The sequence below is a fragment of the Tursiops truncatus genome, chromosome 5 (genome assembly GCF_011762595.2).
Source record: "Tursiops truncatus isolate mTurTru1 chromosome 5, mTurTru1.mat.Y, whole genome shotgun sequence".
Classification (NCBI taxonomy): Eukaryota; Metazoa; Chordata; class Mammalia; order Artiodactyla; family Delphinidae; genus Tursiops; species Tursiops truncatus.
In genome coordinates, this window is record NC_047038.1 from 71,069,383 (window position 1) to 71,087,802 (window position 18,420).

The following is an 18,420-nucleotide window of genomic DNA, read 5'->3' on the forward strand; positions in this document are numbered from 1 at the left end:
AGAGAAGATAAACACATGAGCTCAGTCCACCATTGGGAAATGGAAGTCACCCAGTCTCCTCTGGTGTCAGAAAAGGGGGTAGGGACAAGTTTCCAGGAGGAAGGATTCACTCTAGGATCTAGGCTCCACACAGACTAACCATGGGCTAAGACTTCACCCTAGAAATTCCCACTGTTGGCTTTCACAGATCAACTGGCTATCACTTTTTTTGTTTTTTTTTTTTTTTTGCGGTATGCGGGCCTCTCACTGCTGTGGCCTCTCCCGTCGCGGAGCACAGGCTCCGGACGCACAGGCTCAGCGTCCATGGCTCATGGGCCTAGCCGCTCCGCGGCATGTGGGATCTTCCCGGACCGGGACACGAACCCATGTCCCCTGCATCGGCAGGCGGACTCTCAACCACTGCGCCACCAGGGAAGCCCAATAATTGGCTATCACTTTATGGTCACAGCCTTCTCCAATGGCTCTGCCTCCTTGGTATGAAGAGAAGTCCCTTTCCTTTGTAGATGCATCTAGAGACTCCCATAGAGTTGTTGAGTCAACATTTCCAAGAACTCTGCATTTGATTTGTTTGGGGATAAAGCTGTCTGAAGCAGGGAATCTCACAACTTTATTTCTCTTCAGTCCTTTAATCCTAAGGCCAGGGCTGTACTCAAAACACTTCATAAATCTATGGCCACTGAAGTAGCCTCTCCCCATCTGCCAATAACTTCCCAAATACACATTTTTCACGGAGACTGTACTTAGCAGAGCTCTTCAATGCACGCTTTAATACCATATTCGCGGTGCACACTGAGCCAGCTGCTTCCGGGTTTGGCTGATGAGGCTGAGATTTCCCTGTGCCTTGGATTCCTGGTGTGGAAAAATCGAGCTAACAGTATCTCTCCCACGGCTCTGCTGTCAGAAAATCAAATGAAATAATGCACACACACATGCACAAGACCTGGCTCAAACCCCACCAATATTATTACTTTTTACTTTAAGTTGGAACACAAAAATCTTATTTAAAAATTGTAAGTTAAAACCAGATATTGTGTCTTACTACCAGAGGGCAGCTCCTATTAAGTCAGGCACCCCTCGGGATGCTAGCGGTTGCAAGCTCTTTGAACAGTGTGTATGATGTATGTGCGTCCATAGACAAACTCCTCTCTCTCTCTCTCTCTCTCTCTCTCTGTATGTCTGGCTTTCCAGATTTCATTATCAAAGAGGCACAGCCCATCAGAGAACTTGGTCAGCAGCCAGGCACAGTTTTTTCTTCTTGTCCTTTGTCAGGTCTTTGTTCCGCCCCTGGCTACACTCTAACAGAACCACTTACTGGTGATTAAAAGGAGGGGACTCGGCGGCGGGGGCGGCGCCTGCGGGCGCGGGGGCCCAGCGATTGGGTTCACCCTCGGGGGCTGCGCTTTCTTAAGTGCCAGCCAGCGGCCTTCGGCCGACCCCCAGCCGAGCACCGACCCGTTGCCCCGGACGTCAGCCGCGCGTAGCACAGCCTTGCCACCGGCTCCCGTTTGGCAGGTGCGGACGGGCGGACAGACAGACGGACGGCGGTGGCGACCGAAGGCGCAGAGTCGCGCGCGGCGGGAGGGCAGAGAAATCCGCAGGGCGGGCAGGAGCCAGACTCGCAGCCTCCCGCCGAAGCGCCATGGACGGCACCGGCAACGCCACCCTGCTCTTCGGCCCGTCCTCGCTGCAGCCGGACAACTACACCTTGTCGCCCAACGCCAGCAGCCTGAGCCCCGGCCCAGACGCCCCCCTGGCGCCCGCCTCCAGCGCCGGCCCCAGCCCCGGGCTCAGTGTCGCACCGGGGCCCGGCGTCAGTTTCAGCCCCGGCCCCACTCCGACCCTGACGCCGACGGCCGGCTGCTTTGCGGGTGGCGCCGCCGGCCCGAGCCCTACCCTGTTCGCTCAGCCCGAGGCCGCCCACGAGCCCCCGTTCTGGGACACGCCGCTGAACCACGGGCTGAACGTGTTTGTGGGCGCCGCCCTATGCATCACCATGCTGGGCCTGGGCTGCACGGTGGACATGAACCACTTCGGGGCGCACGTCCGTCGGCCGGTGGGCGCGCTGCTGGCCGCGGTCTGCCAGTTCGGCTTCTTGCCGCTGCTGGCCTTCCTGTTGGCGCTCACCTTCTCCTTGGACGGGTCGGCCGCCGTGGCGGTGCTCCTATGTGGCTGCTGTCCCGGCGGGAATCTCTCCAACCTGATGTCCCTGCTGGTTGACGGCGACATGAACCTCAGGTACGGAGCTGCTGTCCGGTAGGCATCTCTCTTCTCCCAGTCAACCGCGTGTACAGCCATGCGTTCAAGACCAAGGAGGGAGGAAGGAGAGGTGGTTAGAATGAGGCGCGGAAGAGGGGAGAAGAAACTGGAGATGATGGGGATGCCTGGGCTTTGGAAGTCCAGGCAAACATGAAGAGGTAGGGTTGGAGGGGAGAAGATCTAGACGGGGACAGAGGTGCTCTGAGGGTCTTGGGGTCTCATCCACAACTGCCTCCCCACCCTCCCTGAGTGTTGGGCTGTCAGTGCAGGTTTGCAGGCCCCGGAAGACAAAGGAAACTGGGAAGTCTGAAACCAGGACTCACGGGAAATGTAAAAGCAAAATAGGACTATTGGCTCCAGTAAAGAAAGTAATCTCATATATAAGACAATATAATTGAGGTTAATCCAACAAGTAGTATTCAGCAGCTTTACCATGCCTCATAGGGTGCTTTGGAGGATTAAAAAGAAAACAAAAATGTTCCTGGCTCTCACAGTCATCCAGACTGTAACCAGCTCAATAGACTGTATAAAGCAGAGGGCAGCAGCCCTGAGATTTTTCTTCTCCTGCCTGGAGTTCACGTTTCAGTTGGGCTTAGCCATGCTGCTCTCTTGGTGCTCCCCTGGGATGAAGCAGGTTCTTCCCTGACTTCAAGCTGGGGGACTTGCAGTCTCCCCCGTTCTCTTCTACCCAATGTTCAAGCAAGGTTCTTTGGCTCAAAACCCATTCCAACTTCTGTCCATTCCCTTTTCTGCAGCATCATCATGACCATCTCTTCCACGCTCCTGGCCCTGGTCTTGATGCCCCTGTGCCTGTGGATCTACAGCCGGGCTTGGATCAACACTCCTCTGGTGCAGTTACTGCCCATAGGGACAGTGATCCTGACTCTCTGCAGCACTCTCATCCCTATTGGTTTGGGCGTCTTCATTCGCTACAAATACAACCGGGTGGCTGACTACATTGTGAAGGTAAGGTCACTCTTCACTTTGCATACTTTACACACGTAGAGAGTCCTTGGTCTCTGACCCATGGCTGAAACAGTGAGAAGTTTGGGAAAGAGAAGTAAGGAAGAAAAGGACTGGGTAGCCCTTGCATGGATAAACTTAAAAAAAAAAAAGAAAAGTTTATGCCACAAATATAACTTCTGTTCCATCTTTTGGAACTTCAAAAATAATAGCTTTAATTAAGACACCGGGTTAATTAAAAACAGCATAAGAGAACTATCAGTATTCATAGGAGGAAACAGACCATGGGGGGAAAAGATGACAGTGCAATTAAATGGCAACATGTTTTCCACTAAGAAGTCATGTATTACTAAAAATCAAAGCAGGTAAAGTAAAATTAATAGGATTTGTGCAGTACTTTTGAAATGCATTACAGTACTCTACTTTTTAAAAGTGGAACTCTAATTCTGAGAAACTCTGTAGAAGTTTCCTTTAAAATGTTTTATTAATTTTCCAAAAGTAAGTTTACACTAATAAGACAAAAAGTAATTTAAAAGTTACATCGTAAAAAAATTACATCATAGAATATAATAGAATACACAAAACATTGGCTTTAAAGCACAAAATAAAATTAGGTCCTGGGTAAATAATGCAGAATATATTCACATTACTAAATTTGTGTTTCTTTTCCCTTCCCCATTGCAATATTTCATTTTTAAAGGTAGTGGAAGAATGGGATTTCTATTATTTTGTGCAATATTTCCAAAATTGCTTTATTTTAAAAAATTGATGCTTTTTGTAGCAGTAGAGATTTTGTAATAGTTGATTGGAGAAAAAATTTAAATATTTCTAAATTAAACTTTCTTTGAAAACTCAAAAGTAGTAGTAAATAAGAATAAATCATGAACAGGATTCTCATTTTAGGAAGTTAATCAAATAAAATACATAACGAATTAGTCTAATTAGTGTAAAATGTACATGCAAATTCCTTCAGACAATGAAGAGAAAAAGGATCACTCTAATGTTTCAATTATGTAGATTTAAGAAGACAATTTTTTGTGTTTTACTTATACCAAAGTAATCTGATTATACAGAGGGGCTAACTTTTATTAATATGAAAAATAGAGGGCTCTTTTCAGTACATATATCCAGCCTTGAGTAAAAAAATTATGCTCTATTGTAAGCGTATATATACTCTGAATGTGATAAATATATATGTACATGTAAATATACATATTTGTTATATGTTATTCATAACATATCTATAGATCATTTTGAGATCACTAAGAACTTACTAAGCTTGATCATTAAGGTAATACTATTAATGTGATGGCATTTACTATAAAACCTTGGGAATTCTAAGAGAAAGTCAAATAACCTATTTCCACGCTAAAAACAGGTAAACATATTTAAATAACAGACAATTCAATAGGATAGTGTAACTTTGAGTTTAAGCTGAACCTATTCCATAGCCAGCACACTCATTAAGATCCACTTCATAATATTTTTATACTTTTGCAAACACTTTAAAATGAGCATTCAGTGTCAGTGTTCACCCAAATGATTTTAAATGGTTCAAAGGAAATGTTAGAGCCAATATTTTCACAACGAAGAATCAGATTTCCTCTCAAAGCTATTGATGTAGACGCACTCTGAAACTTAATATAAGTTTTGATTTATAAAAGTTTGGTTTCTGCTAATTGTACATTTGTAACATGAGTATCTTATATAATAATTACTTCAGCACCATTTAGGGTAGACTTTTTGACCAGCCCAGTTAAATTTTGAATAATCTTTTAAAGAATATAAAGTATATGCCAATCCCATAGACTCCAAAGGGGTATCCTCCCAGATGTCTAGGGAACCAGAAGCAACACTTAAACTGTTCTGGATCTGTAGTCCCCCTCACAAACACCCACCCAATCCCCTCCCCCATTAAAAAAGAAAGCTACCGATCTGAAGGAGAACTAGGAGAAGGATTTTTAGGTTTCCACCTTACCATTTACAAGCCTGTCTTATTTGCATGAGTGAAATGTACCAGTCAGACATCAAGATGACACACTGTTTTATACAGTCAATCGTTTTTATCTAAAATCCTTCTATTATATGTAATAATTCCTAAGCGTCATTAGAGACTTACATGTGGGAGTTTTCTCATGAACAGGTGAAAAAGCAGGGAGTTGCAGGATTGCAAAGAATTCTTCACATCTTATCTTATGTTTACATTTTTTTCTTTTCTCTTACCTAATCTAAGAGTTGTAATTGTTTGGGTACTGCTAACAATTCTCTGAGCTATAAAGTATTTTGAAGGTTAAAAATATCAGACACTCAGTTTCATAAATCAATAGGCTTTTATGTCCTGTGTAAAACCAGAACTAATTTCTTATGGAAAACACTGGGTCCTGTTCAGGGAAAGCAATGTCCATCTGTCCACTCTATTCATCAGACCATACCTGGTGTCTTGGACTCAATTCTAACTGCTCTGTTTTTAAGAGGCACATTCACAAATTAAACAAATGCTCAGAACAGTCAGGACTCCAAAACAGTTATGGAATTGAGGCTGAAAGCCTGGGACAGTCTGCCCCCAGAGAAGAGTAGCCTTCCCCTCATAACTGGTTTTTAAACTTCTGGAGGCTGTTTTGCAGGAGTAGCCGTCTGTCTGTGCTGCTCCTGAGGGCCTATCGAAGACAATGGCTGGCAGTTATAGAAGGCAAATGGTCACTAGACATAAAGACAGGTTGCCAGACAATTAGAGCTGTCTGACACAGCCTGGATGCCTCCTGAAGAGGTGATCTACCCATCTTCAGAAATACTCTGTCAGAGACTTTTTTTTTTTTTTGCGGTACGCGGGCCTCTCACTGTTGTGGCTTCTCCCGCTCCACGGCATGTGGGATCTTCCCAGACTGGGGCACGAACCCGTGTCCCCTGCATCGGCAGGCGGACTCTCAACCACTGCGCCACCAGGGAAGCCCTGTCAGAGACTTTCAATGGCGAAGATCTCCATTCTGTGTAGGAGGTCAGACTAGATGACTCTCCTCTTCCAAGAGCCCAGGATCCCCTTGCCTGAATCCCTCTTCAACTACCTCATTTTTGATGGCTTGTTTATCCCTGTTCTTTTACTAGGTTTCCCTGTGGTCTCTGCTAATGACGCTGGTGGTCCTTTTCATAATGACCTGCACTATGTTAGGACCCAAACTGCTGGCAAGTATTCCTGCAGCTGTTTATGTGGTAGCGATTTTTATGCCGTTGGCAGGCTACGCCTCAGGCTATGGCTTAGCTGCTGTCTTCCATCTTCCACCCAACTGCAAGAGGACTGTGTGCCTGGAAACAGGGAGCCAGAACGTGCAGCTCTGTACCGCCATTCTAAAACTGGCCTTTCCACCGCAAAACATAGGAAGTATGTACATGTTTCCCTTGCTTTATGCCCTTTTCCAGTCTGCAGAAGCAGGGATTTTTGTTTTAATATATAAAATGTATGGGAGTGGAATATTGTACAAGCAAGATCCTCTAGATGAGGATGAAGATACAGATATTTCTTATAAGAAACTAAAAGAAGAGGAAATGGCAGACACTTCCTATGGCACAGTGAAAGCAGATAATTTAATTATGATGGAAACCACTCAGACTTCGCTCTAAATAGAGATACACAAGAGAGTTTATCTTGCTGAAATATTACTTCATGTTTATGGTCTGTGGTAGTGTCTATGGTTTACATAAAGAACAACAATTGGTTCACATTATTATACATGTAGCAGTTTTGATCTGCCCACCATAAGGTTGCATTGGTATATTAACCAAGCGTTTTCATAAATTACAAATCAATGTCGTAATATAACTTGCACCTGGGATTGCGAGGGTGCCGCCTGAACAAATGTGCTTTTTGGGTTTTTCATCGTTACCGATTTCTATGATCGTTTCAAATATGTTAACTCTTAGAAAACAGGGTCTTGGAAATGTAGAATTTTGACGCACTATCTTATATGAGTAAAAACACGCTATATTTGTAAAACATAATTGAGTTTAATGTACTTGTTGTTTAAAAAAAGTGTGCTTGCTCAGCTTATAAATACTTGACATTGTTAAAATTTGACCTGTATTCAGAAGAATCCCCAAACAGGTCTATTAAACAATGAAATATAGTATTTTATTGTCCAACCTGTATCAAATCAGAGAAAAATTACATTAACGTATTTGATTACTCGACCTGGTATCTATTTGTAACGAGCAGCCAACGTGTTTCTAGTGGACAAGGCATTTGCTTTCAGCTGGGGACTGATTTGGTCTTCTGCATTTGTGTAAACACACCCTAAATCAGTTTCTCTTTTGGAAAGTTTATTTGGTTAGGAAAATCCGTAGAGCGACTGTCTACCCCAGAGAAGAGCAACAGTTATCAGACCCTCGTGGTACTCAACAGCACCACCTGGTTACCGTTTGAGGTGGGGGGTTGGGGGCGCGGCGGGGGTGGAGTACGTTCTCCAAAGGGAGAAAACGATTAGCCTAGTCACAGATGCCCTGGAATGCTTTCCCTATGCACTTACTGAAAGGGTTCAAGGCGTAGATTTCTCAGGGCAGCCCTGAGATGATGAAATAACCTACAATCTGAGATCGTAGGTATCAGACCCAGAGCAGTTCCCCCAAATCTTCGCATTTTTGCTCACTAGCCAGAGGCAATCAGCCTCGCCTCAGCTTCCCGGGCGGCGCCGACGATCACCCAGGGCTGGGGACCACCTGGCTCAGCGAATCGCCGTTATGGTTCTGCTGGTATCCTCTTCACCTGGAGCTAGTTCACTTACAGACCAGTTCTGCTTCGCAAAGAAAGCCTTCTTTGCAGATCATCTCAGGGTATTTGTGCCAACCTCCGGGTGTGGAAAGTTCCCACACCGAGAAAGTCTGGCAGGGGCCCCTCCGGCGGGGACACCAGCGGGTGGCGGGGAGGGTGCGGGGGGCCGAGCAGCGCGGCCAGCGGGGGTGGGGCCCGCGCCCGGCTGCCCCCGGGAGGTCGCTTATTTAGGACGCAGGGGCGGGCAGGAGCGGCAGGGGTGCGCTGATGGCTGCTCTGGGGGACGAGGTGCTGGACGCTTACATGTACCCGGCGTGCGCCCTCTACTCGTACCCGTACCCCTACCCGGCCGCCGCCAAGGGCAAGGGAGCGGCGGGCGGGGGAGGCTGGCGGCACCGGGACGGCGGCTACCCTCCCGTTTCCTCCTCCTCTGACGGCGCGGCCTCGTCGTCTTTCCCGGGCTACGGGCAGCTAGCGGCCGCCGAGTACTTCCACAGCTACCAGCGGGCGCAGCTCATGGCCCTCCTGTCGCAGGTGGGCCCCGGCCTCGCCCCGCGGCCCGGCCGCGCCAGCATTCGGGACGTGGCTGTGCAGGTGAACCCGCGCCGCGACGTCTCCGTGCAGTGCTCGCTGGGGCGGCGTACGCTGCTGCGCAGGGCCCGCGAGCCCGGCCCTGAGCCCGAGGGCGCGGCGGGCGCGGGCGGCAGCTGCCCGGCCTCCCCGGAGCTGGCCCGCCGGGGCCCCGAGCAGGGCAGCCCACCGAGCGGCGCCCCGCGGCCCGTGCGCTTCCCGCGCACCGTGGCGGTGTACTCGCCCGTGGCTTCCCGCCGCCTTTCCACCCTCCTGGAAAGGGCCGAGACTGCGGCGGCCGAGCAGAGGCCCGGGGCGCCGGACGGAGAGCGAGGGCCGCCAGCTGCGAGGACCCGAGGCCCCGAGGAGGGAGAGGGGTCGGCGAGGAAGGATCCCCAACGGCCGCAGTCCGAGGAGGACGAGGCCCAGGCCGGCGTACCGGCGAGCAGGGAGCAGCCCCCGCCGGTGGCCGGCGCCCCGGACGCCGCGGGCGAGAGGTGGTCGCCGCGGAGCCCCCAGCCGGGCAAGGAGCGCCTGCGCTTCCAGGTGAGTCCCGAGTCGGCCAGGGAACCGGCGGGGGAGCCCCAGGGCTGTGCGCCCTCCTGGCTCGCGTCCCCGTCCCCGCCCCGCGGCTGCTCGCGACAAGTGGAGGCGCGCGCTCCCTTAGGCGCGGGCACTTCTGTGTGCCTTTCGGCAGCTGCTGAAGTCGTCTTTCTCCGGCAGAATTCAATCCAGTGTAGCTTGCGTGTTGCTGCGATGGTAAAACACCGGTTGCACAGGGGTGGCCGAGGAAACGCCCTTTTAACATTCTTATTCCGAGCGTATTTGCTGTATCAAGTTCTGACCACGGGAGTGTAGTCCTGTGTTGATCCTGCACTGGGTGATCTAGGATGGGTCTCGGAACATCAGAAGGTGAACTTAACTGGCAAAGGGAGTTGATTGCCAAGGATCCCACTCACATTTTCTCATTCAGTGTGTTAGAAACCGTTAACAGTTGACTTCTGGGGTCCTAGTCAGGATCTTCTCCTGCCCTTAAGACGCACCCCTCTTCAGAAATCTAAGAGTACTGCTGGAGCATCTGTGCTGGGCTGCATTGCTGCCTGAGAGGAGCAGGCTTGGAAGGCCAGTTGGTACTTGCCTGAAACTGGAAGGGCTGGAGCACACTGAGGGGTTGTAACCCAGGGGAGTGGAAAGGCTGGAGAGGTATTAAGAGGCCCGGAAGAGTCCTTTTGGGGTCTCTTCCAGGCTCCCCAGGGCTGTTTAGTGGGGGAGGGGGAACACAGAGTGAATCAAGTTTGTGCACAAGCTGTGTGTGATCTTAAGTCTTTACCTTCCTGGGCTTCAGTTTGCTCACCTGTGAAATTGCTCAGTGTCCTCCAAAGTTCCTTCCAATTCTAAAGGCCTAACTCCAAAAACTTGTTTACAACTTGTTTCTCACTGAGAAGAAGAACTTAAGAATAAGGTAATACTACTTTTGTTCATATTATGTGTGAATTATGGCTTATCCGTATTTTAGATTCCCAGCACCACTCTTTGGTGGAAACTTAATTAGCAGCATAGAGAACTTTTTTTTTTTTTTTTTTTTTTTTACGGTACGCGGGCCTCTCACTGTTGTGGCCTCTCCCGTTGCGGAGCACAGGCTCCGGACGCGCAGGCTCAGTGGCCATGGCTCACGGGCCCAGCCGCTCCGCGGCATGTCTTCCCGGACCGGGGCACGAACCCGTGTCCCCTGCATCGGCAGGCGGACTCTCAACCACTGCGCCACCAGGGAAGCCCATAGAGAACTTTTTTCAAGGTGTTCACCCAAGATCACTTTAGGATGCAGAGTCTAGTTTCTTTTCTTGAGTTTAACCACTTCATTCACGTGTGTTCTAAGATCAGACCTATTCTACAGAGAGAAGCCCTCCCCAAAGAATCCCAAAGTTCAGGAACTCTATGTGTTTGGCTTTCCCCTTGCCTGCCTGAGGGAAAACACCTGCTTAGTAATTGTTAATTTGCTTTATGAACCAAGATAATCTGGTACATAAATTCCGGTGGGCCCTTGCTTTTCTACTTGATTAAGCCATTAGCTTTCGTAATGATTACGTCGTGGAGACGGACTTGAACCTGATTCTACTTTCCTCCAAGATATGGAGTGGAGTTGCCAGTTTTAAGTGTCAGATCCTTTCCAAGCTTCTGAGATGAAGGCTAATTCAGATGTCATGTTGGTTAAACTCTGCTCTCCTTTTGCTCAGTTCTTAGAACAGAAATATGGCTACTATCACTGCAAGGACTGCAACATCCGATGGGAAAGTGCCTACGTGTGGTGTGTACAGGGCACTAACAAGGTAAGAAAGGCCCTGTAACTGGCATCATCCTGACAAAAGGTTCAGGAGGGTTTTACTCTAAGTTTTTCCTCTTTCCCGTCACAGGTTTACTACAAGCAGTTTTGCAGAACATGTCAGAAGTCTTATAACCCTTACCGAGTGGAGGATATCACCTGTCAAGTAAATTGAATGTTTGTATTTTGTGTTTGAACTGGGTAGTGATTAGAAGATTTTGGAGGTAGTTTCTTGAATGTATTTCCTAAAAGAGCCTAGATTCCCAGTGACCTGAGGTTTTGATTTCTTTCTGGAAGGAGTTGTAGAAATAATACTTAACTGGGAAACAAGGCCTTGGTGTTAGGTTTTCTCCTGCTCTTGCAAACCTCGGTCATGTGAACGTCTCTAGAAGCTGTTGCCTCACTTGCAGTGTGGAAGAATGTTTGCTTTGCCTGAGACTCAGCTGAATGTAGGAGAAAGTAAACCTAGAAAACAGATTATCTTTCTACTATTATGAAGTAGTAAAGGTTGACGGCTTTACCCAAATGCGTTTTATGAAGCACATACGCAAGTTAAAGTACTTAGTAAAAGCACGGGTTTTTTAAAGTTTCCATTTTGCCTGTGAGTTCAGGAAGGGATTTGTTTTAAAGTCAACCTAAGCTGCTTTAGCTTTAACCCTAAGCTTTATGGGGTTAACTGGTAACACGTTGCTTGTTACTGTTAACTGAGCACTGCACTGTGATAAAGGGCTCTGATCATCGAAGAGGGAGAAGTGACTACACTTGCCTGTTAATCACACAGCTAGTGGAGCTTGACTTGCCAGTAGAGGCACAGCCTAATCAACACACTTGGCTCCAGGTGGATGCCGGAAGCATGAACACCGCAGGTTGGGTGGAGAGAAATTAAGTGTGGAAAACGTAGACTAACCTAGATCTTGGGAGAGTAGGGTAGATTCTCAAGTAGGAGAGAGGAGTTTGACAATGAAAGCGAACTTTCTAAGCACTCTGCTCTTGGCCCGGCAGTTGCTGCTCTGCCTTCTGCCTCAGCTTGCGGTCCTTCGGAGCAGGGAGAAGGGTTGAGGTCAGCCACTGGTGCCGGGCCTGCTAGTGGTTCCTGGCCTCACACCTTCGATGTTGTTAAACTCCTCTCTCCTGCTCGCTTGTTCTCCACCCTTCAAGGGCAGGGACAGATTTCCTTTTAAGCTGTTTTAAAAGAAACTTCACACAATTCAGCATTGAATCCTGTGCAACCTGGGAGCAGGACTGCATGATAAAATGCTCTCCTCCCATCCTTCTCCTTGCTAGGAAGGGATGTAGACAGAACAAGATTAGCACAGGACTTTGCTGAGCGTGCATTCAGTTAGTATTTGAATGGACTAGAAAAATAACTTTGAAGTTCCAGGACATCACCAAGCGTTTATGTTCTGTATGTACTTCTCACTTTTTTTTTTTCAGAATTGTAAACAGACTAGATGCTCCTGCCCAGTAAAAGTTCGCCACGTGGACCCCAAAAGGCCCCACCGTCAAGATCTGTGTGGGAGATGCAAAGGCAAACGCTTATCCTGTGACAGCACTTTCAGTTTCAAATATATCATTTAATTAAATGTGAAAAAACCAAAACACTGGTCCCGCCGAACGTGTGCTAGTGGAGCAGACAAGTGAGCTTTTTTCCGTGCCCCTCTTCCTCCTCTCTGCCGCTCCCTCAAAGTACTTCGTGAAAGGCTGTATTTGACAAAGCTTGTCAAATAAAAGCATTGCAAAACAATTGATACACTGCGTAAAATCCTTAAGATTTAGGAGAGCCTGTCTTAACAGTCTGGGCCTTTTACTTTAATATCTGTCCATTGCTTACAGAGCAACCGGGCTCTGAACTAGGTTAGTCACTTGAGAGAAAAGTGTAGAGGGACTCACATGTGAGGTTTACTACTTGTAGGTCTGTAGGGCTGATGCCTATAAGAAATTAATTGAATAAAAAGCCATCTATTAAAATGAGCATCCTTCTGGGGCAGGTGGAGGCTAGAGCCAGGCCTTGACGTTTGAGGGGACTCTGATGTTTGGGGATGGGTAACGCAGAGTCAGAACCCAGAATGGATGGCCTACAGCTGATCTCGGTTTAGTCGGTGCTGAGGGAGAAAGGCTGTGAGCGCTGGTGACTTGCTAATCACGATGTCACCGGTACGGATGGGAACAGGGTGGTTAAGGGCAGCTTTAAGATGTTAAGTAACTTCAAGTGGACTTCAGCTGGTAATTTGTTAACTTAAAAAAAAAAAAGCCCTCCTAAATGTATTTAAAGATTCAGTTAGAGGCAGCTTTATTTAACCTTTGTCATTATGCGCTTGCAGTTCTGTAAGTGGAAACGGTGTTTGGCGCCACCTAACACAGGGATTCTCATCCTAACCTGATTACCAAGCTTTCTACCCGATTACCAAGAAAACACTGAGACCCGGCACCAGCGCTCTCTCTCCCGGTGCAGGGATGGGGGTGGGGGATGATGTGAGGGATTTTAATGAAATCAGAGTTGAGAGCTGTTGATTTCTTGGTTACAGAAACCACATAATTGGAACCGGGTGCTAATTAGGCCTCCTTCCAGTTTTCTAAGCATCCCATTTTTAAGTTAACCCTTACTACCTCATAGGCCATATATAGTAAGTCCGTTAACATCTTGGATGCTTGAATGTAGACAAATATGGAGAATCAAAGAAACGAAAATGAGTTTGAAGTCTCTAGAACCCTTTATAGCAAGAGGGAAGGCCTCTAACCATATGGCTTGGGAAGGTGTTTGTAAAAAGGCAGATTCTTAGGTCCCTGTCTCTACTGAATCACTACATGGAGGTGAAGCATTGAATAAGCGCCCCAGGTATTGCTTATGGAATTGAAGTGTGAAAACTACAATTGAGTCAGCCTTGCACTTACCATAGAAAAACATGGCTGTGGGCTCTGCCCTCATAAAACTTCCAGTGTAGCGGGTGGATGGCCATTAACTTCCTGTATAAAACTTCTGCCATGTGCCATGTAAGACCTACTTGGTGCCTGGTAGGAGAAAAAAAAAGGACCTGACTTGGGGAGGTCAGGGAAGCCTTACCTAAAAAATGACACTACAGCTGAGCTAAAGTTTGGATGAGTTGAATTAGACAAAGAGGGGAAGAAAGAACTTTTCCAGACTAAGCTAATGTGTGCAAAGGCCCAGTGGTACAGAAAGCCAGGAGGCCACAGGGGCAGGGATGGGGATGATGGCAGGTGCAACTGATAGGCCCAGGCTGGGAGGACTCTTTGGACCTTGCTCAGGAGGACTGTTTTTCATATGTCATCAGTAAGAATCAACTGAAAGGTTTATAAAGCTGTGGTGGGGCATGGTGACAGATTCACCTTTTAAAAAAAAAAGATCACTCTGGCAGTATGGTGGATGCCTGTAAACCTGTCAGGAGTCTTGCAAAGATCAGATACAATGGTGGTGGGACCAAAGAGAAGTGAAGGATGAGAACTCTAGGTGTGGGGGAAGGTGATGTGTTTTGTGCTGACACTATTAACTCCTGAGGTGGTTGAGGGGTATGTACAGGGACAGGAAGCCGATGTGACTCACGTGACATGCAAGGGGTACATAATATTCACTCTAAGCATTTGCTGAATGAATGAGGAACAACAGAAGTATACCTTCAATGAGTCGTAGGACAAATTCAGTGGTTATTAATACAGCTATTAAAATGGCTATTAATCATTCTTTAAGCTTAATATTGTTTGCCATTAATTTTCCTAACAGAGCAGCTAACCCTATTTTACAGCTGAGGAAAGCAAGGATCAAAATATGTCACTTAGAGTTAGTGGCCATTCAGACATTGAACAAAGTGGTATAAAAACTCATGATTCCTAAGAGTTATGGTGATAACATTCTACCAATAAGGCACTGTCAAACTGTATGTATAATTGGAAATTTATAAAATTGATTTTTCTTTGAGAGATTGAGAGGCTAGAAGGAAATATCCCAGAATACTGTTCTCTCTGGGTGTCAAGAGAAGTGATTCTAGTTTTGTTCATATTTCTTACATTTGCTAAAGTGACAGTGGATTATTTTGAAAATTTAAAAATAAGAATGCCATAAAGTACAATTATTATCACATTGATTCTTATTTCCTCTAGTGTAGGTTATGCTGGTGGATGAGCAGTTCTCATAGACCAAAAGGAGGTACACTCACTCTGGCTTTGGTGAGTCTGTTCCAAGAAAATGTCTGACGATTTCCTAAATTTAAGGTAGATCTTATATCATTAAAAGTAGAAAATATTTTCTAAATTGTGTAAAAATCCTTTGGATTTTTCTTCTTTGGAGAAACTGCCAGATATTTGGTTTTTTTTTTTGTTTTTAATATTTTTTTATTTATTTGGCTGCACCGGGTCTTAGTTGCGGCACTCGGGATCTTTTTAGTTGTGGCATGCGAACTCTTAGTTGAGCGTGTGGGATCTAGTTCCCCGACCAGGGATCAAAGCCGGGCCGTCTGCATTGGGAGCGCGAGTCTTAGTCACTGGACCACCAGGGAAGTACCCAGATCTCTTGTCTTGTGATTTTACAAACTTACTGTTTAAAAATGATAAATTTAGTGGGCAAAGGAAAAAGTTTGTATGAGCAAAGACTGGGCTCTGATTGGAACTAAATAAGGTGTTGTTTAATAAATTAAGCATTTGATATATTTTGTTAATAAGTGCAAACTTTGGACCCAGAGGACAAGGAGCAAAAAATTATAGGTTTTAAGGAAATCTGATTTGCAAAAGGACAATCCAAATGACTTTATATCTGCATCTTGCTTTCTGCATGTGTATTAATTTTTATTACATTATTAACAGGCTTAGTTACATATAAATAGGAGAAGGAAATTTCAACTGTTTGGAAGGTTTGGTTTGGGTAATTAGTCAATTGAACTGAATCTGTTCTCCCCCCCTTTTTTTTTTGCGGTTTTTTTTTTTTTTTTTTTTTTTTTTTGCGGTACGCGGGCCTCTCACTGTTGTGGCTTCTCCCGTTGCGGAGCACAGGCTCCGGACGCGCAGGCCCAGCGGCCATGGCTCACGGGCGCAGCTGCTCCGCGGCATGTGGGATCCTTCCGGGCCGGGGCACGAACCCGTGTCCCCTGCATCGGCAGGTGGACTCCCAAGCACTGCGCCACCAGGGAAGCCCTGTTCTCCCCTTTTGAAGGAAAATTATTTTTAAGAATAATGAAGGCAACGTTTGAAAAGTTCCTTAATTATGCACACTCTAATCATTCATCCTTTCTTAAAATACAACACAAACCAACAGCTACAATGCTTTTTTATTTTAACAAAAAGGATATAAGGAGGGTGAGAAAAATAGGGGATGGTAAGATAGGCTGTAAAGTGTGGTGTGTCTCCAGACACCCACCCCTCTCTTCCTGCCCCGCACCCAGAAGTTATTAAATAATTTAAAGGACACCATTTACAGTACCAGAACACCATCAAAATAATTGTTTTTATCAGGGTCAAAAAATACAGTGATTATGAATGTGCTGTGACCAGTTACAGAATTTTACAGGTAACATAACTCTAGTCAGCAGTCCAGCGGCGTGCACAGGGCCCTCAGTTAATGCACTTGAGCATAATTACATTTCTGGCAGGGGTCTGCACCACCAAGAAAAGGCAAAGCCAAGCATTTCATTTCTACATTCTAAACTCTGGAATCCCAGAGCCCAGTTTAAAAGAAAAGTCACAGTGGATAAGAGATGCATATAAAAAATACAAGGTGTTCCTTTCAAATCAGAGGAATTGTGGGACTACATTCATTTCTTTTACAAAATGCTATTTAAAAAAAGGACAGAGAATCCAGTTCATGTTATGCTACAGGCTTGGACAGTGAATAAGTATATTGCATGTTTTGGTAGTCAGTCTTCAGGCTTCCTTTCGTCTTCCCCCATAGCCCCAGGTTCCTTTAGGGTGAAACATGTGAGTCCTGAATAAACATATAAAAATGCATTTGCATCTCTCTTCTTGAATTCTGCAGACTTGAGGGCCTGCAAGTCATATATTTTACCATCAATGACCACAATTTTTTCTTTAGCTTTGTACACCTCTTCTTGTATAACAGTGCATTGCACAAATGTACAAGAAAATACTGGTTTTAATCTATACAGTTTCTATAATAATTATGGAGTAAAATAAGTTAACTTTTCTAATGAGAAGAGCTGACGGGCAGCATACATCTTTATTTTACATTTTAAAGTCTCTGCAGGCATCTACTTTGGTTAGTTATCAACAATCGTAACATAAGCACTGATCAGAGAACTGAGCAGCATTCCAATAACGTTAACAGATATATTATTTCTTTTTGAAATACTGGGAAAGCCCAGTTTTAAAATATTATTAAAATGTTCTAACATTTACACACTATGAAGAGTTAGAGCTAATAAAATAAAATTTTTTCAAAAATAATCTTGCAGTGCTCTTTTAGGCATGCTCTGAGACGTTATCACCAAACATCCATACCTTGAAAATATGACTATCACATATTCACACATCTCAGCTCGCACACACACACAATTCCTTATACAGACCGAAAAACAAAACACCCACGCCCTTATCCCGCATGTTGGGGGAAAAAAAAAAAAAATCAATGGTTTTTGCAAAGAAGTCTTTCTGTGTATATCCATCCGACTGGATGTTCTTCATGTAGATGATTAACTATCAGTTGTTGATTATGCTTGTGACTACTAGAAATCCAAGCATCTCTGCAGGTCTTCAGCTAAAATGAACCAGCCTCGATTTCAGCCTCATTTCACCTGCTTTCCAATGTCTCAGTATTAGAGGCCATTATTGCAGACATTCTTAGAATTCTTTTCTTTCTCCAGAAAGTAATATATTTGTATGCATCACTTTTAGCCCTTTTCTTTTCACTTAGGTAAAGTAATTAAAAAAATTCTTTCTTCATACAGTTATTGTGGGAGGTATTGGCAGCTGTTAAACCATTCGTTTTTTTCCCCTTCAGATCTGATTCTGACGTTCTTACTTTTTTACCCTGGTAAAGTTTGACAGTGAACTGCAAGGGTCCATAGAAGGTGCTCGTTAATATTCTTAATCGTCTTCAGTTTAGTCTCTTCCTAAATGCCTGAAGTTTCTCAGAATCCAGTGCTCACCAAATTTCCAATTGGTTTGGCCTGTGCTAGGAGTTGGTATGATTGCACCATGCGTAGAGACTCTCTTATTTCTAGATTAAGTTCCATCAATTTGTAGTTGGCTTCTGACATGTCCAGGTCAGAGCCTATGACTGCAAAGCTTCCCGTCTGGCCTAGGGTCTGGTGATGGAAATAGATGTGTAACAGTGTCTGGACAGGGTCATCTTCACAACTGCCAAAGATATCGTTGGGCCACAGAGATCTGAAAACACACAGTATTTTTAAGTCCTGAGACTCAAAGTAATTATTAAAGATAACTTTTAAGTTAATACCTATAAAAATAATTTCCTTTTGAATCACTGAGGATCTGTTTTAATATTTGAGCAAACATTACTGTGAAAGTATCACAGAATGAACAAAATCTAAAATTGGTGTCATTTCATTGGTAACTGTACAAAATAAGGTCA

The 18,420-nt window shown here is 45.6% G+C and overlaps 3 protein-coding genes across 12 annotated transcripts in view; 2 read left to right on the forward strand and 1 right to left on the reverse strand.

Annotated features, from left to right (window-relative positions):
• The window catches only part of SLC10A4 (solute carrier family 10 member 4), a 63,774-nt gene extending 56,415 nt beyond the window's left edge, over positions 1 to 7,359 (forward strand). The window contains exons 6-8 of the mRNA XM_004327939.4: positions 1,513 to 2,235; positions 3,012 to 3,222; positions 6,322 to 7,359. Of these exons, the coding sequence (XP_004327987.2) occupies positions 1,640 to 2,235; positions 3,012 to 3,222; positions 6,322 to 6,834 (1,320 nt within the window). The 5' untranslated portion in view covers positions 1,513 to 1,639 and the 3' untranslated portion in view covers positions 6,835 to 7,359. The remainder of the gene's footprint in view (positions 1 to 1,512; positions 2,236 to 3,011; positions 3,223 to 6,321) is intronic.
• Positions 7,360 to 8,213: 854 nt separating this feature from the next.
• ZAR1 (zygote arrest 1) lies at positions 8,214 to 17,407 on the forward strand. 2 transcript variants are annotated; one of them, XM_019928208.3, is made up of 4 exons: positions 8,214 to 9,094; positions 10,783 to 10,875; positions 10,960 to 11,045; positions 12,303 to 12,425. In XM_019928208.3, the coding sequence occupies exons 1-3, from the start codon at positions 8,246 to 8,248 to the stop codon at positions 11,041 to 11,043; spliced, it is 1,026 nt and encodes a 341-aa protein (XP_019783767.2). In that variant the 5' UTR covers positions 8,214 to 8,245; the 3' UTR covers positions 11,044 to 11,045; positions 12,303 to 12,425. The 2 variants fall into 2 exon arrangements, with proteins under 2 accessions (XP_019783767.2, XP_019783765.2); XM_019928206.3 differs by having other exon boundaries at positions 8,231 to 9,094; positions 10,960 to 11,034; positions 12,303 to 17,407.
• Positions 16,125 to 18,420, reverse strand: part of FRYL (FRY like transcription coactivator) — a 244,672-nt gene continuing 242,376 nt past the window's right edge. For all 9 annotated transcript variants that reach the window (XM_033856980.2, XM_033856979.2, XM_033856984.2 and 6 more), the window contains one exon: positions 16,125 to 18,215. In XM_033856980.2, coding sequence (XP_033712871.1) covers positions 17,957 to 18,215 — 259 coding nt within the window. In that variant the 3' untranslated portion in view covers positions 16,125 to 17,956. The remainder of the gene's footprint in view (positions 18,216 to 18,420) is intronic.